This window comes from Mytilus galloprovincialis, chromosome 5, assembly GCF_965363235.1.
Source record: "Mytilus galloprovincialis chromosome 5, xbMytGall1.hap1.1, whole genome shotgun sequence".
Taxonomy (NCBI): Eukaryota; Metazoa; Mollusca; class Bivalvia; order Mytilida; family Mytilidae; genus Mytilus; species Mytilus galloprovincialis.
Window position 1 is genome coordinate 1,504,345 of NC_134842.1, and position 21,742 is coordinate 1,526,086.

At 31.6% G+C, this 21,742-nt stretch overlaps 1 protein-coding gene across 1 annotated transcript in view; it reads left to right on the forward strand.

The window, feature by feature from the left end:
• The first annotated feature begins 342 nt into the window (after window positions 1-342).
• LOC143076948 (uncharacterized) overlaps window positions 343-21,742 on the forward strand; it is a 34,949-nt gene continuing 13,549 nt past the window's right edge. Inside the window, exons 1-4 of the mRNA XM_076252844.1 lie at window positions 343-413; window positions 4,794-4,848; window positions 7,405-7,469; window positions 9,138-9,446. Of these exons, the coding sequence (XP_076108959.1) occupies window positions 7,418-7,469; window positions 9,138-9,446 (361 nt within the window). The 5' untranslated portion in view covers window positions 343-413; window positions 4,794-4,848; window positions 7,405-7,417. The remainder of the gene's footprint in view (window positions 414-4,793; window positions 4,849-7,404; window positions 7,470-9,137; window positions 9,447-21,742) is intronic.

Below are 21,742 nucleotides of genomic sequence, written 5' to 3' on the forward strand. Positions count from 1 at the left end.
ATATTTTCTTTATTTTCTCATCATTCTCTATTTTTGATATTGTTTACCTATTTTTTCTCTTTTAGTAAAATTTTACACATATTTTTATCTGTTTTTTAAATAAAAATATTAATCATTTATTCAGCACTTTTTCAAATTTTTTCTCTATTCTGTAAACCAAATCCTGACCCTAAAATATTAAACATATCACATGAAATTTCCTGTCATATCTCATCGGTACAAAGCACTTATCTATTTCCTCTGTATGATAAGAGAAACGGATTCTAGCACTTCACCTAGTAAATAACAAAATTTATCCACTTATGATAGTTAAAATTTATAATGCTATGGAAACATCAATAAATTAAGTTGATTTTAGTTTCTAAAACATGATAATTATTTGTTTTTTGGATTTTAACTAGTTTTCAGTAATTGTAAGTAATATCAAATCGTACTTATTTGTTAATTTGATCCATTGAAATACTTTGTAATGCAATTTTGTACTATATATTCGTTTAACTAGTTATAATGTTCCACCGTTGACTCGCTGTAATGACGTCACAACTTTATTTAAATAAAACAACTATCATATTCCTGATTTGTTTAAAGACATTTTTCAAATACATGTGGTAAGATGAACCTCAAGCTCAAAAAGTTGTTTAAAATGATCCAAATAATAATACTAATTATAAACAATTATTCTTAAGGCTATTCTGCCAATTGTGCGAGCCTGTATATCGCCCCTAGATGTCTTCATTTTAAATCTTTATATGTAGGTTGCTGTCTCAATGTCTTGTATTCACATGTCAGTTGTTAACTAGTATAAGAATTTGAAAAAAATACCACAACGTAGATCTAGTGGATTATTTGTTTTACCAATATATCAATATGCATGTATATGTTTATGATGTAATATGATGACGATGTTTGCTTATTGTCATTTAAATTAATGTTTTGACCTTTTATTCTATATTTGTTTTGTTGATTATTTTGAACGAAATGTTGCCCACTAAGTTGTTCTCTCTCTTTTCTAGTATGCTTCAACTTAGTTTTTATTATTTGTAAAGTATATAAAGATATATGAAAACTAATAAGTTTCTTTAAGCAGTTGAGCTTTACAAAAGACTAAATGAGAAAGAAAATATACGGAAAAATAAAACTCATAACAAATAATAATATGACATTTATGTTTTCTGTTTATGTTCAGAAGAGTATTCAATTGATCGTACGTCGTTTTGGAAATACACGACGTCACAGTGGCCGTCGATTAGAGGTTAAAAATATTGGACACTGATTTGAGAACGGACTTCGATTAGAAACAGGACGTCGATCTGAGTCAAACATATACTTATAGGTTATTACATGGCATTTTCCATATGGCCCTGGTATCAGCCCTAGACTCCCATATCAAGCCAGAGGGCTTTAGCCCGAGGGCTTGATATGGGTCGTGGGCTGATACCATGAACCATATGAAAAATGACATGTAATAATCTATTTATCACATATTTTTATGCAAGAGAAAACAAATAGCTTACACCAAATTATGTTTGATATTTCTTCAAAAATCAAAAAGATATTTATTGTGACAGATATTTGACATACAAATTTTCATGTCCAGTTTTTAGTTCAAGTAAACTTCACGTTGGTCAAACTAACTTTCTTTGGTCAAATAACTTTCTGATAGAACAAATACTACTTAAATCTTTGTTTGAAAGTAAAAGATGAACAAACAAGTCATAAACTTCGGACAATGGTTGACATGGTCAACTTACGTCAATAATTTAACTTTGATAAACTATAGGGCACAAACTAGTACCAAAGTCATTAAGTGATTGCTATATAAGTAGAAATTCTGCTTTGAGACGTCAAAGTTTGAATTTTGAAACTTATAGGTAAGTCATGATTTTAAAAGTATTAAGATTTAAAGTAAATTATTTTAAAATAAGTTTAACTAAAATAGAGATAATTAATAGCCATCATAAATAAAGTTCATCAAAATATTTCTTGTTTTCTGTTAGGGAAATAATTGAAGATATTTGTTTTACTTTATTTTTGTTTGTTTTGAATTGTTTTTGTTTTTATTTATTTTATTAAAAAGTTTGAATTTTGAAATTTATAGGTGTCAGTCGATCCCGGCCTGCCTCTACATCGGCAACAACGCCCGGCCTGCCTTTACAGCGGCAACAATGCCAAACACCATCTTAGGCATTGTTCCCAGCTAGTTTCCCCACCAAGATAACTTAATTACGAATTCCATAAATTAATTTTGATACAATATTTGGTGGAGGCCCGTTAATAAATGTTGGACGCCAAACATCGACACCTATCATAACAGCATGCCAGAAACTAAGACAGTGTTTCGACAATTCGAACCGGAATATTTACAGTTGAACATTATTTTTGTACCGTTCGGACTATTCAATTCTATATATTTCCAGTAAATGATTTATTTGTGAATAATCAGAATACACCATTGAACAATGACACAAGCTGAATATCTGCCCGGGTCCTCCACCAAATATTATACAAAATTAAGTTGTTTATTCGGATACTGAAACATGGTCTGCTTGATGTTCTTTTCCCTCTGACTCTCAACAGACGAACTACATCTGTGAGAGTGGGTTCTGGAATCTTTCCATGATGGGGGAAACTAGCTGGGAACATCTTAGTGGGGAAACTAGCTGGGAACATCTTAGTGGGGAAACTAGCTGAGAACAATACCTTCGGTGGTGTATGGCATTGCTGTCGCTGTAGAGACAGGCCGGGCGTAGTTGCCGATGTAGAGACAGGCCGGGATCGACTGACACCTATAAGTTTCAAAATTCAAACTTTTTAATAAAATAAATAAAAACAAAAACAATTCAAAACAAACAACAATAAAGTAAAACAAATATCTTCAATTATTTCCCTAACAGAAAACAAGAAATATTTTGATGAACTTTATTTATGATGGCTATTAATTATCTCTATTTTAGTTAAACTTATTTTAAAATAATTTACTTTAAATCTTAATACTTTTAAAATCATGACTTACCTATAAGTTTCAAAATTCAAACTTTGACGTCTCAAAGCAGAATTTCTACTTATATAGCAATCACTTAATGACTTTGGTACTAGTTTGTGCCCTATAGTTTATCAAAGTTAAATTATTGACGTAAGTTGACCATGTCAACCATTGTCCGAAGTTTATGACTTGTTTGTTCATCTTTTACTTTCAAACAAAGATTTAAGTAGTATTTGTTCTATCAGAAAGTTATTTGACCAAAGAAAGTTAGTTTGACCAACGTGAAGTTTACTTGAACTAAAAACTGGACATGAAAATTTGTATGTCAAATATCTGTCACAATACATTTAACGAAAATAAATAAAAAATGTATCACTGTTAGTTAAAAAAAAATTCGTATCACAGTAGGTAAACAACGTTTTGTGAAAAGTTTCAGATATAATTAACAATAAATATATTAATTCTAAGAATTGCAAATATTAAACAACTTTAAAGTGTTACATTACAAATGGTAAAAAATGCCGAAGTTAAGAAGAATCCTATATCGCTACTCATTCCAGTGTGGCTTCATATATTTTTAAATTCTTTATGAAGTCAAAATTTTACGAACACTTTTGTGATTTTCAATGTTGATTTCTACTTTTTTCTTCTATAGCAGATTCGTAACATTCTCAATTTCTTTTCATTGTGTTCAACTTGTTTACAAATAGTCTTTGATTGACAGGTTACCGGAAGTTAAACTCGGGGGCTTGATATGGATTTCGAGGGCTGATATCGATATCGGCCCCGAGGGCTGATAACCAACCTTGACTTCCGGCTATTATTGGCCATGCAAAAACGTACATATCAGTACAAAATATGTGATAAATAGAGATTAATACATGGCCTTTTCCATATCGGCCCGGGTATCATCCCGAGACCCAAATATCAGTCCTACACGTAGTTGAGGTGCTGATATGGGTCGAGGGATGATACCCGGGCCGATATGGAAAAGGCAATGTATGAATCTCTTTATCATATCCTTCCGACAATTGTTTTATGTATCCATGGAAAATTTACAAATAAAATAACTTAAACAGTAAAACCCTTTTTTCAAAGTTAAATTATGAATCCAACAAATACACTATAATTCCCTAACATTAACATCACTACCTCCATATTTATTTATTTTGCTATTTCCTATAGAGGCAATTTTGAAACATTGAAAATCTGGAAGAGTTTTATGATCATTATTACTCCATGTTTGTTGTACTATAAAATGATTCATAATTGTCAATGGCATTTGTTAGCAAGTACTAAACTAACCCCACAAAAGTTCCCATAAACTTTGACGTCGCAGGCTCGAGGGATCATTTTGACCATTGCCCAATAAGGGGTTTGATATGAAAAATGACATGTTATGTTCTTTTTATCATATATATGAGCAGAAGACATACACTCACATGCATTTGTTGTAACATTTTGGTTGGCATTTTCAGTTTAAGTTTGGACTTATGTGGAAATCACCTTTTCAGAATTTCATATCTTTTTCAAATCAGCTTGGATTCCCATGAAACTCTGCAGCTATCTCAATTATGTATCAAAAAGATCGAGTTTTAACAGTTCACACTAAATTAAGATACTAGTAGTCAACTTGAAAAAAAATGTACATCTTATTTCAGATCCATTTGAATTTTGATAAAATTCTACAGCTGTTTTAATTAAATATTGATCTTACAGAATGCCAGGTTATTTAGTAGTTTGGTAGACTGTATATTATTTTATAATTATCTATATGAGTTTTGTACAATCTGAACATTCTTTTTTTAAGTTTACGTGGTCATGTCCGACTGAAAGGTTTCATCTGACCTTGACCCCTGTTTATGGTAAGTGGACACTATTTAGTTTCTAAGTTTTGGTATATTTCTCTCACACCTTATGCAATGGGTTCACTATATTGTGTATATGGAAAAATTGTAAGATGTAAATGTATTTTATTTGGCCTTATACACTTTTTTAATTCGAGCACCACTGATGAGACTTTTGTAGACGAAACGTGGAACACTTATTATCATTAAACATTAACACAATAAAGTGTTCAAACTACTCATAGTACCTGCAAAAACAATAATAATAGATTTCAAGATTATAATAACTTTGTAAACGCCATACGTGCGGTAGTAGTTTTGTAATTGTTAATTTTTGAAGTTTTTCTCTTTTTTCCATGTACTATAACACACCCGCGAAATCGCGGGCATTTACAGATAGGTTGAAAGAATGTAAATTGTTATAGAGAAAAGTTTTGTAAAAGATGTCTTGTCTGGAGTATTTCAGAACATGTATCAAAATTTAAAGGTACTTAAGGATAATTTTTTTAAGTCCCTTTTTTCCTAAGTCCGTCATATTTGTGTTTTATGTTAAATTCCATTATTTTCGCGTTTCTGTATACTATATATATGAACATACGTAAACTATAAATAAAGTATATTAATTTTGCTTTTAACTTCAATTTCAAGTTTCTTTTCAAAAGCGATCACTGCTCTTTTATATAGCGAAATCGAGGGCATTTAGATCTTGGTTTGAAAGTATGTAAACTGTTGCAGAATTTTGTAAAAGATGTTATATCTGGAGAATTTCAGAAAAGGTATTAAAATTCATAGGTACATAGAGATAGGTCAATTTTATTAAGCCTTCTCCCTTTTTTCTAAAGTCCGTTATTTTTTTGTTTTCTGTTAAATTCCATTATTTTCGCGTGTCTGTATATTATGAACATATATACTATAAATAAAGTGTAATTTCTATTAAACTATTAATATCAAAAGCGACCACTGTTATCATGGTTATATTTATCAACGCGAAAATTATTGTCTTGTCTACTTCGATTCGTCTGATTCAGGTTAACTCGAGTTAAAGGATTGGTTCGTATGCGCATGTGCGCAACCTTTCCCAGTCAAAGTCAATACTCTTTTATCGAGTTGACAATCATAAGGGCAGTGACAAAAATAGTATCTCTTGAGCAAAAAAATGTTATAATATGATTAATAATTCTTAGTGAAAAAAATTCGTTCCGAGAAAAAATCTATTTTATTTATACATGTTATAAACATCACCAAAAAATGTTATAATATGATTAATAATTCTTAGTGAAAAAAATTCGTTCTGAGAAAAAAATCGATTTTATTTATACATGTTATAAACATCACCGACATGAACACTATTTGTTTATTAAATAAAACAGGCAATAATAAAATTCCCTTTGTCAGCCCCTTTCGTTATCTGTATTTTGTTAAAAACCAGTTATTTTGTATCAATGTTTTGTGTTTCTATTAATTGAAAATTATGTGCAAGTTTAAAACCGGAAGTCTTTGATCACTTACAAATTAGTCAGATGACGGGAACAATATCCGGATGCCTTTTATTTCGTTTTTCTCCAAAAATAACCCAAACTGAATAGTCATAAGAATAGATGACAAATGCGACTATGCATGGTATCTATAGAACACAGAGGCATGATGATTATTTTATTGTGGAAAGAGGAGAAGCGACACACCAAATGAGGTCTTCTCGTTTAATAGTATATAGACGACCAGTAAATTTGGTATATCAAATGATAATAAAGTGTATAAGACAGTTTGGTATGGTTCATTTGACCTGAACTCATTTTCATGGATCATTGATAATGTTGAATGTATGTAATAATTGATTTATTTTCGACTTTGAGTTTAAATATTCCCTTAGTAGTTTTAGACACTTGTTTAAAAAAAAACCTTCATATCTATGACATTGCTTTGCACACTTTTGTAGGCGTATCGTATTTTTATAAATCATTCTTCTAAACATCAGCCAAGCAATGCTAGACCTGTAAATTTGCGGAGGCAAATATATATAATATATGAAGCAGTTATACATTCATCCTAATTATAATATCTAAGAATGACACATTTTGAACAATGAAAGTTTTAAAAATAACCTTTTTGGTAAATGGTTGTACTCCTTTCATTATTTTACATGCTTCCCGGCTTAAAATGCCGTTGATTGTTTAAATAATGCCTGGATTGCGTTCAATATCGTAGTTGCTACTTAGGGCTACGTAGATCTATGACAATTGAACGTGTAGTTAGCCTAGCTAATACAAAGATATTGATAGCAGCTAGGCTATCTAGACATAAATGTACGTTGCACTACTAAGCTGCTACGATATTGAACGCATCCCTGTACACGTCAAATTTATAGCAGTTTTTCACTTGTTCCGTTGGTTGATTTTGTTTGATTTTGTCTGCTTTATGGACTTCCTCTGTTTAATGTGTGTTGGAGTTCAGTATATGTATTATACATTTTTGTTTGGTTACATTTCATACGAGAGATATACATACTCAAAAGCAGTGATTTAAACTACATCAAGTCTTGTGTATTCTCTAATAAAAGTTTATTGTATTTTTCAGACATTTGTTTGACATGAAGTATTTGCTACCATTGCTGATTATAATTTACTGTCATAAAATTAAAGGTAGCTATATCATTACTGTTATATATAATAAAACATTACCAGCAATCAATTTGAGGTAAATCTTTAGTAGGTGCCACCAAATGTTTTGAAAAAGTATAAAAAATTATTATTTTTTCATGATTTTGAATACACACAAATTCAATGAGGTTTATATGTCTCATACTAAATCTGGAGGAAAACATCAAACTGCTAGTATTTATTCTATGTTTATTTCAGATGTCAGGTATGGCATCTTTCTGCTTTAAAAACTCGGAAGAAAATATTACCAAATAACTTTTTAATGAGACTGAAATCGAAAACACAGAGTGTCATATTTTGTTGTGTCTATAACTTAAATAGTTAAATATACGCTGGACATATACTGATATATGTTAGTTAACGTGGTAGGAAAAAATGTTTTACGAATTGTAAATATTGAATAGACGGCATATCAGTTTCAAAATATTATGGACTAAATATAAAATACAATAGTGCACCATAGCTCTGTTATCGTTAGAAAAAAAATGACACAAAAAAGGCAAAAGACATCGAGGAAAGAATGAAATTAGTGAAACACTCAACAAAACAAAATAACTGAGTAACAAGAACCCAAGTAAAACAGGGGATGATATGGAATTTAAAAATAAAATACAGAACTCCAAGGAAAATTAAAAAGAGAAAGTCTCTAACGGCTTCAAAAGGGTAGACATATCCGGTTCAACCAGTGACACGCGTGATGTTGGTCAGTGGAAATAAAACTGTTCATAAGGAGTAACATTATTTATTCTGAAACCTTATGCATTTAATGTTTAGGTGTGCGTTTTAAAAAAAAATCATATTTTTGGTATTTAGACCAAAGTGACAGCCAATTCATTTGTACGGAAAAATTAAGCCTACCTTTAATTAATTCTTAGAGCGCTCAAATTGTGCAAAACACAAGTACTCCTAATTTGAGCAGCAGGACCGATATGAACTTCAATTAAAATTCGTTTTTTTACATCATCGAAAGAAACATTCAACAAGGTTGTACTGTGATCTCAAGTCCTTTAACTTTGCTAACATTACCTTAATATTTCATTTATTGACAAAATTGCAGCTATGCGTAGGAACTGTTTTGTTTTAAATTCTTTCTGACAATGCCCATACTCCATTTTACTATAACAACAAAAGAGTGCACAGAAATACCAGCAAACTTCTCTGGACAAACGATAAAATCCGTCAATTCAACAAAACATAAGAAATTGTGCATTTATTTTTGGCACAAACTTGACAAAACAGAAAGTAAAGGAACAGTTTTTAATGCCAGTCTCTATAGGACCAACGATTTGGATACTTACATATGATATAAGTATTAACACATGTGATTTGATTGAGAAGATGATGTCCTACTGACATTACCATATTTTTAGAATAAGACCTACTACTCTCATGGAAATACAAACACATTACAAACGTGACCTGACCTCAGTTACAATGATCATTGATCGTTAACAATGCAATTTGCAGAAGGTTAACCATGTGTCTTAAGTTTCCTTTTATTTATTATTGGGAATAGAAAGTAAGAACATAATTGCAATAATATCTACGTTTCATATTAAAATAGTAATGCCCCTTTCTTACATCGTAACTCGGCTAATTGTTGTGTGTATCCTTTTGTTGTAATTATCAGTATGACTCCATATTTTCAAGGTGTTTTGGAATGGACGGTTGTCGGAAAGGTTACAGATTATGGACAAAATGTGACTTTATTTTGCCATGTTCCAAACTGTTGTCCCAAAAATGCTGGTTGGGAAATGTGGACTCCACATCAGCGGACTTTGTTTATAGATGTCAAAACAGGACGATCTAATAAAAAGTATGATGGAAAGGTTGGGAAAGATGGATACACCTTAATTATACAAAATTTGACTAAACAGGATCTTAATGTTTCGTATTTGTGCTTGTATGACGTAACATTCAGTGAAAGAAAATTTCTCCTGGAAGAGGATGTTTTCTTAAGTAAGTACAAACACTGAATAGATATAGTTTAGACCTAATAGTGTATAATGCGAAATAAATATAAAAAGTGAGCCGACATCAATGAGATAGAATACTTCGACAGAAGAAGACATCTACTAAGTATTTTTGTAAAAGGTATTAATACAACATATGAATCTTAAACGGAAACTTGGAGTATACTATAATGGAACTGCAATTCAAATACACAAACAAATGAAAGACGTCCTTGAATTAAAAGTTAGAAACTGTGAGAAATTGTGCAAACCATACAAATTAAAAAACTATAACACTGAAAAGAATCCAAACGTATCTAGAAGCCAAACCTCTCGTTATTCAATACTAAGATATATTGTATAGACCAAGCTAAACCCGTAATAAATATCAAAGATCTGCTATAAGCACCCAATTCCCTACAAGATAAATATCTACATATAAAAAAACGTTAATTGAACTGTGCTGCGAACGTTAACATGTCCCATGGTCACCCTCTTTTTAAAGATCTTAAAACTTCTTTTACAATCACATTCAAATCCCAATATACAAGACCGATGTGTTACATATTTGTTTTTCGTTCATTTTTTTACATAAATAAGGCCGTTAGTTTTCTCGTTTGAATTGTTTTACATTGTCTTATCGGGGCCTATTATAGCTGACTATGCAGTATGGGCTTTGCTGATTGTTGAAGGCCGTACGGTGACATATAGTTGTTAATGTCTGTGTCATTTTGGTCTTTTGTGGATAGTTGTTTCATTGACAATCATACCACATCTTCTTTTTTATATGATTATAATCAGTTCACGCATATCATTAAGTATAGCAATTTATAATGGACATGGATTGGTGCATCGTATGTAATATACACAGCCAAATTTTGCTCACGTGAATTTCACGTGAATCTCATTTAACGTGAATTTCACATTAATTTCACGTTAATTTCACGTGAATTTCACGTGAAGTGATTTCACGTGAAATTCACGTTAACTTTTCACGTTAATTTCACGTGATGAGATTTCACGTGAAATTTACATTAAATTTTCACGTAAATTTCACGTGAACAAAATTTGCCTGTATACATCCTGAAAAAGATTCTATTTATAAGTTTGGTGAAACTTAGTTAATTATCAACGTTTTGTTATACTTATGCAATATTCATATATGTACCTGAACTCATAAAAAACGGATCATGCTTTTCATGCAACTAAAGCACAATATTTAATCAACCATTGATCACCATGCAAATTTCAATGCTATTCTGACGAACAATCCACTCGTATACATCTGTAATTGTCGAGTTTCTTTCAAAATAATCTTACGGAATTTCTACTAACAATTGCATATAAGATTAAAATTGAAACGGGAAATATGTCATTTGCATCAACCAAAACCAGAGAGCAAAATACAACCCCAGGCTACCAACGGGTTTTTGATACAGCGTGAAGATCCTAAAAAAAACCTGATTCAATATACATGTAGTTATGTGGAAGATCGACTTGCTCAATGTTCTCGCAATCTTTGGTTTTGAGATAGAAGTTTAGTCGTCCTATCTTATTTTCAAAAATAAATTCAACTCTTCAACATGTATAGAACATTTATACAACCCGAAACTATCATCAATGCTCTTACTTGTAAGCTACAAAATTTTAAAGAAATAGAAAAACCTATTGAAAAAAGGGTAATTTTCAATAAGACTCAGATGGAATCAATAGAAAGAAATAATTAAATTTACAGTCTAGTGTTTATATTATTATATTCAGGATTTTGGATTAAAATCAATCGACCAAAACTTACCTGTATTATTAGTGATCTATGTTTACACCTTATACATTATATATCATTATTGTTAAAACGTTTGTCACCGAAGAAGGCCATTTGTTGAGCCGAAATATTTGCAATTATTGTATAATTTATATCATTTGTTCAGTTTTTCCATCTTTGTGCAATGATATTCAACACTTGTTAGTGTTTTGTTTTCCATCTATTTATCGGTATTGTTACACAATCTTTCAGACTCATATAATTTTTCCTGTTTGTGTAGTATTGTCAATTGTGATGATCCAATACCTATTAAGTTTACTGGTTGGTAGATTCTTATAGACTCTATATTATTTTTGGGCTACCTGCATTGTGTTTTTCACGATCCCAGCAGACTTATATTCCAACTGTGTACAACATGAATTATGATCAATATTTCAAACAACTAAGGATCACTAAACAACAACAAATTAGTACTAGACACCATCTTTCTAATTACTGTCATTATATTGACAATAATGTTATTCCCAGTGGCTTATGTATTAAAGCACTGCCTCAAACTACCGGCAACCTGTCTGATACATTTCTTCGTAGGTGGGATCAAACCTTATTTCACTGTTCTCTCCGTCTACTCATACTCCTTAGAGAACACTGTATTGAACATCTTAAAAATCTAACACTTCAATTTGACTCCTTGTCTCAGGCTTGCAAAACAGATCTAATAGCAAGCGAATTCGAGAACATCCAAGAGCGCCTGAGAGATATAACCAACACTAAGACCGCCACTCTCCGCTCCAGACAAAGATGCAAATGTCAACGGGATGGTACTTCTTTCCCATCCATTAGTACAAAAGAAAAAAAGAATAATAAAACCAAAAACAGACATTTAAGACGTAGACCTCAAGTGCTTAGCAACAAGATCAATACCGTTGTTAATCTTTCCAGCAAACAACTTACTGAGGACGAAACTTCACTACTATCCAGAGGCCTAAACTTTTTCCAGTCCCAGGTCCAGTGAATGATACTAAATTGTCTGAGGAACTGGATTATTTTGCCAGGAGCCTCCGCATCAAGGAACATTTTGCATCGAAAGAGGACGATAGCACCACCTCAGATAGTGACTCTGATGACTCCAACGAATATAGATTTAGAAAGAAAAGCAACTGGGTCCCTAAACCAAGCAAAAACACCACATTAGAATCATTTATAGACAATGTTAAAACGGATATACTTACAAATGTAAATATAAACAATCAGACCTATGACAATTTAACACCTGATGAACGTGTGGCTTTAACAAATTTGAGAGATAATGACGACATTGTTATTAAACCTGCAGACAAAGGGAGTGCAGTTGTCGTCATGGACAAATCTAACTATGTCCAAGAGGCCATTCGCCAATTAGATGATGACCGGTTTTACAAAAAACTTAATTCGGACCCCACCCTCCAATTCAGCGAGGAAATAACAGAATGTTTAAAGGAAATGTGTGACAATAACATCATTGATATAGATACTCTCAAATATTTAAAACCTGAAAATTCAAAACCAGGGCGATTCTACCTGCTCCCTAAAATTCATAAACCTGGTAACCCAGGTAGACCAATCGTCTCAGCTAATGGTCATCCCACCGAAAAAATATCCGAATTCGTTGATTACTATCTTCGACCACATGTAGAAAACTTGCCATCTTTTATTAAAGATTCTGCAGATTACTTACTAAAAATGCAGGATTTAAACCCTCTACCTGTTAATACTTCTCTTGTCACTATGGATGTCACCTCTCTCTATACGAATATTCCCCATGCTGATGGTATTGAAGCATGTAGAGAAGTTTGGGACTCTCGATCTCTTAAAATTCCACCTACTGACTGCTTAGTTGAAATGCTTACTATGGTCTTGAAAAAGAACAACTTCACATTCCAAGGAGAACACTATTTACAGACAAATGGCACTGCTATGGGTACAAAAATGGCTCCATCTTATGCCAATATATTCATGGGTAAATTTGAAAAGCAACTGCTGGAGTGCTCCATCGAAAAACCGCTTTCCTGGTATCGATTTATTGATGACGTTGACATGAAATGGGACAAGGGAGACCAAAAATTACAAACTTTTATAACAAATGCAAACAATCAACACCCTACCATCAAATTCACCCATGAAACATCTAATTCCACCATAAACTTTCTTGAAACATCTAGCACCCTCTCTGTAGGTATAATAAACCTTCAGATACTCATCAATACTTGTCGCCTGAAAGTTGCCATCCTCCACACTGCACGAAGAGCATTCCATACAGCCAAGCTCTCAGAATTAGGCGAATCTGCTCCTCTGAAGACACTGCAAAACAACGTCTGGGGCAGCTCAAAGGACATTTGAAAAGAAGGGGATATAAACACAAAAACATCAAAAATAGTTTTCGAAAAGCGGAATCCATCCCCAGAAGCAGTCTGCTAGCTTACAAAGATAAACAGAAAAGTAAAAGAATCCCATGTGTGCTCACCTACCATCCATGCCTGAGAAATAGTTTCAAGACCATTCGTGATCATTGGACAGCAATCGAAAAACATTCGAAGTTATCCAAAATCTTTCCTGAGCCTCCCATGATTGCCTTCAAACAACCTAACAGCCTGAGAAATATACTTGTCCGTGCTGACCTTTCCAAACCTAACCATACTGTAGGTAATTGCCAGCCTTGTGGGGATAAGCGCTGCAAATGTTGCAACCAATTGTAGCATTCATCAACATTTCACAGTAAGACCACAGAAAAGACATACAAGATCTTCTGCAATGTCAACTGCAAGAGCTCAAACGTGATTTACGTTCTTGAGTGTCCTAGATGTGGTCTCCAATATGTTGGTGAATCTATGCAGCCATTTCACAAACGCCTCAATGGCCACAGGAGTGACCTCACAAAAAAGCCGTATATTCCTGTCAGCCAACATTTCAGGTTACCAGATCACAATCTGAAAGATTTTGATCACATGAAGATCCTTGTGATTGAACAGGATTGTACATGGCAAAATAGGCAAAGAGAAAATCGGGAGAAGTTTTGGATAAAAACACTGGGTGTCCTCCATCCAGATGGAATCAATAGAAAGAAATAATTAAATTTACAGTCTAGTGTTTATATTAATATATTCAGGATTTCGGATCAAAATCAATCGACCAAAACTTACCTGTATTATAAGTGATCTATGTTTACACCTTATACATTATATATCATTATTGTTAAAACGTTTGTCACCGAAGAAGGCCATTTGTTGAGCCGAAATATTTGCAATTATTGTATAATTTATATCATCTGTTCAGTTTTTCCATCTTTGTGCAATGATATTCAACACTTTTTAGTGTTTTGTTTTCCATCTATTTATCGGTATTGTTACACAATCTTTCAGACTCATATATACATATATATATATATATATATATATATATAAACAAGTCTAAATTGAAAACTACGTTCAAACCTATGATTGCGTTGGATAAAAACCGCAATTTTTATACGTGTGCATGTAAAACAAATTTGGTTGTAGAAGGGTCTAAATACTGCACAAACAACATTTTCCAAAAGACCAAAAAAGTGAAAAAGTATATTTAAACAAAACGCATTTGACTAACAGGTCGAACAACTGATGTTCTTTAACCCTGCTGACTGCCATTGGCGATTGCCAAATAAAATTGATCACGAGATGTCACAAAATGGATCTTGATATAAATTTAATACTAAACAGAAAACAATGAACTTGTGACCAAGATGTTTTGCCACAAACACAAGGTGTCTATATTTTTTTGTACACCAGATCTAGATTTCGACAATATATCTCTCTTCAGTGATGTTAGGGATCGAAACGGTATATATATATATATATATATATATATATAAAACGTCTGAATAGTAGTCAACGATTTTCCCCACGAGGGCGCTGGATCGTTACGAGTAACAATACATGTACACAATAAATAAATTATATAAACGCCTAAAAAAGTGTACACAACAACAATAAAAAAATGGTATCTATAAATGTAATTATTTATAAATATTTCGGATAACAGATATCCTTCATCGGAATATATGATTGTGATGTTGAATAAATCAATTATCAGTCTACTTAGATTAAGCTATTACAATCATGAAATTTATACAATAAAAAAGTCAAACCGAACATCAGGTAAGACGCTTACACAATTCTAAAAACTTGTTAAACACGATATAGGTTATATGACTAATTACAACAGAGAGTTCAATTATATGCTTTAAAGAAAAATGATAATGTGCGATATGAACTAGCACAATTCTAAAGCTTTAACGGTGTCGACAATTATGATGTAAATTATTCGCTAAAGATTTATATTCACTTTTTATCGATCGCGGAAGTGTTTCTCCGATTTCACAAAAAAGGTGAAGAAAGTTTTAATATAGAAATTAGTGACGAAAAGTGGAAAAATATTTATTCACTAGCTTTTAATTGTACTATAGAAAGCAAACTACAAGCTTTCCAATATAAAATGTTACACAGAATAGTCTCACATAATCATCTTCTTGAAAAATATAAACTTTCCTTAACTAATGAATGTGCCAGTTGTAAAGAAATAGAAACCATAGAGCATAAATTTTTTGAATGTACAGAAATGAAACAATTTTGGAGAGAATTTTCTAATTGGTGGTATTTAGTTTTTGGAGTAAAAATATTTTTGAATAAAGACAGTGTAATTTTCGGTGTATTGAATTCTGATAACTTAGTTTTAAATTATTGTATTCTACAGGCAAAGTATTATATCAACTGTGCTAAAAACACACAATTAGACAGACTGTTAATATCTGTGCAAGCGTTTCTTAAAGTTTTTAAAAGAAGGCTGGAGATATTAGATTATTTATATCTTTCTAAAGACAAACACGAGTCATTTGTCAACAGATGGGGGGAATTTATGGAAGTTATTTAATTAAATTTATTTTGGATATGATCATATATGTTTAATGTATTCCAAAGTACCCTTAAGAGGTATCATATACTGAGTATTCACATCATTTACTTGTAAATTTTTACTATGTCTTATTCGTAAAATATCAATAGTATAACAATGCCATAAAAATATCATGTTATTCACTTATATATGGTAAAAATGTATGTATGCACTGTAGTTTAAACACCAAAAATATCAATAAAAAATAAAAAAAAAAAATTATGATGTTACAAGAAAGATTGCGTCAATAAGAATTCCAAATAAATCCAAGTAAACTGATAATTGACTCATTCAACATCACAATAATATATACCGATGAATGATATCTGTTTTCCGAAATATTTATAAATAATTACATTTATAGTTACCTTTTTTGTATTTGGAGTTGTTGTGTACACTTTTTTAGGCGTTTATATTCTACGACAACACCGCCTAGCATTGCGCAGAGACCTTATCCCCTACTCTAACTCTAGCTTATAAAAATAAGCTTTCGTTTCGGGAGGTGTTACCTGCTTGTAGGAATTAAACAAGGATCTCTGATACAATACACGAAGTATTTATTTTTAGTGTAAAGAAATGATCATCTACTCATCTGTCCAGTATAATTGCAGGATGCTAATCTATTTTTAGAAGCATACAATCACTGTAAATAAATATATGTATATGTCTGCCAGTGTGTAGTGACAACTGCAAATTATACCTTGTCCATCGGATTTCTTATGATTAAGAAATACCAGGCCTTAGAATATGTATAAAGTGCCTAGAAAATCAACCTAACGATGTTAGAGTAGATTTGATTCGTAACTTCCTCCCCGGCGCCGGGGCTGGAACCTGTAATTTTTTTCTAACTTCTACGACAACACCGCCTAGCATTGCGCAGAGACCTTATCCCCTCCTCTAACTCTAGCTTATAAAAATAAGCTTTCGTTTCGGGAGGTGTTACCTGCCTGTAGGAATTAAACAAGGATCTCTGATACAATACACGAAGTATTTATGTTTAGTGTACAGAAATGATCATCTATTATATATATATAATAAGTCAGCAATCATCCTTACTAGTGTGCGAGTTGTTATTGAAAACCTTACTGAACACATGAAATAAATCGAATAATAAAATGAATAAAAACAAAAAACAACAAAGCATAAGAACACACTTTATGTAAATAGATATTACAACAGATCGTCTGAACGGTAATGATTGAAAATGTACATACTTAGATAACTAAAAGAACACTATATCACGTTTGTAAGACAATACACATCAAGTTGCTGTACGTCAACACCATATACACGAGGTCTTAATATCTTCCGACATTTTCTTTAAAAAGGACGAGACGTTCTTAGACATAACATTTTCTCATCAACGTTTTGCTCAGAAACTTGTGATGTTTTATAAAGTCCAAGAAGCAGCCCAAAACTATTGAATATCGATTGAGTTGAGTAATGTATATCCCATATGCAGGTGAAGTTGGTATATTGTTGCTAATTTGGAGAAAATATATTACTTTCGAAATTAAAATCTTGTATTTTGTACTAAATTTGTTCTAGATGCTGGTACTGGGATGAAGGTTTATGTGAAATTCGAGGTGTTAGTCTACAAATGAGCCAGAAAGTATCTGTTTTTTTAATTACGTATTTTGAAGGATATTTTATTGGAACCCAATCTGAAAAGTTTGGATTGTCAATGAAAAGAACATCATCATTATATTTGAATGTAAAATAAAATGATATGACTATAAAACCTTAAAGACCGGAACAAATACAGATATAAATAAAATGACAAAACGACATCCCATTTAAATTTGTCCGAATTATTTGGCTTCTTGACAGGTTACGTGGTATTTTACCTTATGCGCTTAATACGCGTTGACAATTAAACAAAATTGATCTGGCTTTCATAAATAAAAAAAAATCCATAGTCTTTGGGGGGATGCTCAAGATTTAGAAATAATTAATATGACGTATTTTCATGTACTCTAATAAGCATCTATCGGGCTACGTATACTCAAAACATGATTTACCTTTCTTATAAAATGGAAAGGACTTCGGAGAAAATGGCCCTACCTCTTTTTCATTTAAGATTGCATAAAATAACCAAAACAAAAAAACACAAACGAAAGTGTTATAGTTTTATTTTTTTATTTCTCAAATTCCAAAACGAAAAACAAAAGTGTTTTCGTTTTGCGTTTTAATATCCTCTCGTTTTTGTATTTGGTAGCACAATACAAACCTCTTAAAATGACATTTGATATCAATTTTTAGAGTTAGTTCGGAGTAGATCTCGTTTAAGAATAAGCAATGTTTTTGGTTTTGTTAAATGATCATCGAAACAGAAATGTGTCAACGTGGTTTGTTTTCGTGCACACAGTTTGTCCTGTGATTGTGAATTTAATGCAGATAGAACAGACTGGCTGATAAGTTTTGAATTGAAATGAGTTGATTAATGAAACATTGACTTTCTAAATTTCATTTGTGTGGTTGATTTTTTTTCTTCACTTTGATCGGTTTGTTGTCTCTATGAAAAAATTCCGCATTTTCAATTCTCAATTTAAAGTGGTACCGTAATGGAAAAAAAAGGACAGAGTTTCCTTGCCCCAGTCACGAAAATTCTATGATTTACATTAAAAGTATCAATAGTTATCAAAGGTACCAGGATTATAATTTAGTACGCCAGACGCGCGTTTCGTCTACATAAGACTCATCAGTGACGCTCATATCAAAATATTTATTAAGCCAAACAAGTAAAAAGTTGAAGAGCATTGAGGATCCAAAATTCCAAAAAGTTGTGCCAAATACGGCTAAGGTAATCTATGCCTGGGATAAGAAAATTCTTAGTTTTCGAAAAATTCAAAGTTTTGTTAACAGGAAATTTGTAAAAATGACCACATTATTGATATTCATGTCAACACCGAAGTGTTGACTACTGGGCTGGTGATACCCTCGGGGACGAAACGTCCACCAGCAGTGGCATCGACCCAGTGGTGTAAATAGTTATCAAAGGTACCAGGATTATAATTTAGTACGCCAGACGCTCGTTTCTATGAAAAAGTATTCCCACTTAACCTCCTTTCTTTATTCGGCTAATTTTTTGTCTTATACATTTTTGGCATGTTAAAATATTCATGTATGAATACAAAAACAAAAACTTGCATGAACAGCTGCGTAAAGGAATACTGTTTCATACACAAAATAAAAATTCTAATTTTTCATGTATTTCTTATTGCAACCTTCGTATACAAAAATTGTTTTGCCAATAGCATGGCACATGTTTTGAAATCTGTTGACAAGTATTATCAGTAAGAAAACGAAATGCACTACATCTTCACAAAGGCAAAATTGATTTTTATTTGATTTAAAGCGTTTTCTATTTATTGAGATATGAAAAGGATTCAGTAATAAGTAAAGCTTACACAAGCTCTTTCAAAATGACTTGTACAAGATATGAAATTTATCGAATACGAATACTTTATTTCTCATAAAACTACAATTACATAGTTATAGAGAACATACATAAATATAACTATAAGGTACAATTATTACAAGCATGTGTGAACAATACAATGAAATTAACTTGGAGGACTGACCTTCACATTTATAACTTTGATAAATTTAAATAGTTTTTCTAATATTACAATATTACATGAATTAAACAGTTGATCAAGCTTATAGATATTAGGGTTAGACCAGCAGTATGTAGGTAATTTTTTTTTTCTTTCAAACATAAAAGATCCACAATTCATAATATAATAGTACTCGTCACCAATGTCGTTTGAGTCACAGAGACGGCAGATTCTGTCTTCTCTCGGTAAACCCTGCCACGTTCCAGACTCAATCGGCAAGTGGTGACTGCCACATCTATATTTGCATCATGTATAAATGAATTTGTGAGGTAAAACAGAAAAATATTTTTCCAATTGAAAATTATTTTTAAAAATACGATAGCATAAAGTTTTAGGTGATTTTGCAACAAATGCAAAGCATTCTTGTTGAAACTGATCTTTGAGTTTTTGCTCAATACATTTTGATACCCATTTATCAGTAAACTGTGCATTCCATATATTGGACATACTACAATTATCAAAAATATTTTATGATATCCACTTAGTGTCTATTCCGTAATCATTATAATATAAAAATACAAGGTTATATAATACAGCACAAATTTTACTTTCTTTTCAATTAAGAAGTCTACTCCAGAAATTAATCATTCGCAGTTTTACAGACACAGTAATAGGGTATCTGCCAAGTTCTGCATACACTATGGAATTTGGAGTAGACTGTTTTAAATGTAAAATCATTTTACAAAATTGTAAATGTACACGTTCAAGTATATCTATATTTTCAAAACCCCATATTTCTGATCCATATATCAATATTGGTAAAACCATTTTGTCAAATGAATCAGGTTGACATTCTATTGACAAATTGTTTTGTCTACCTTTTTTTAAAACACTATACATAGCTTTTGTGGCTTGTTCTTTTAAATATTTTTATTTGATAAAAAGGATCCACTTCTAGAAAATAAAATACCTAAATATTTGTATTCTTTTACAATTTCAATGTCGTTACGATTAACTGTGAACTTGAGATTTGCTGGCATTCTGCCACTCGAAAAGATCAAAACTTTAGTTTTATTTGTATTGATTTTCATTTTCCATTCTTCACAATATTCGTAAAATGTATTTAACATGTATTGTAGATCAGTGCTATTTTCTGCTAATAAAACAGTATCATCTGCATATAAAAGTAAAAATAATGTCAGCTCATTTTTGATTTCTTGTGATATTGATTTTAAGCCTGTTATGTTTTTCTTTTCAAAAAAATTTGAAGATCATTTAAAAATATAGAAAACAAAGCAGGTGAACGATTTTCCCCTTGCCGCACCCCCATCACATAAGGAAAGAAATCAGATTTTTTACCCTGATGTATAATACGCGATTTGGCATAATCATACATACTCTGAATAACACGAAAAAATTTCCCATTTACTTCATTCTGCAATAATTTGAACAGAATTAAATTTCGCTGTAGAGAGTCAAACGCTTTTCAAAGTCGATAAAAGCACAATGTAACTTTTTCTTTCCCAATTTTAATAATTCAAATAAAATATGTAAAGTAAAAATATGTTCAGTCGTAGAATAATTCCTTTTTTTTTTTTTTTTTTTTTTTTAACGTAACAATATCTTTATTGCAATCTTGCTGTAACAAATTACTAAGTTTACAGCTTTAACTTAGTATCCCTCATGTTAGCTTACCAAATAGTTAAGGGAAGCACTATTTGGCAAGGTATTATTTATTCATAATATTAGTATTCATAACATAAAATTTTTCACAAAATATATTCTATAAATTAATGTGATTATACACATACATTACATTTTGTTTCTCTTTTTCATAGTATTTATTTTTTCCGGAATCAACTCCGTTATCGGTATGATCCGTGTTTCCATTAGTATTGGGCACAGTATGTGTTGTTTTTCGCATGTGCGTTATCGGGTATAGTTTGGATGTGTGTCTAAATTATATAAATATTATCCACTGGATTTAACGATTATATATGGTGAGTTTACTATTCA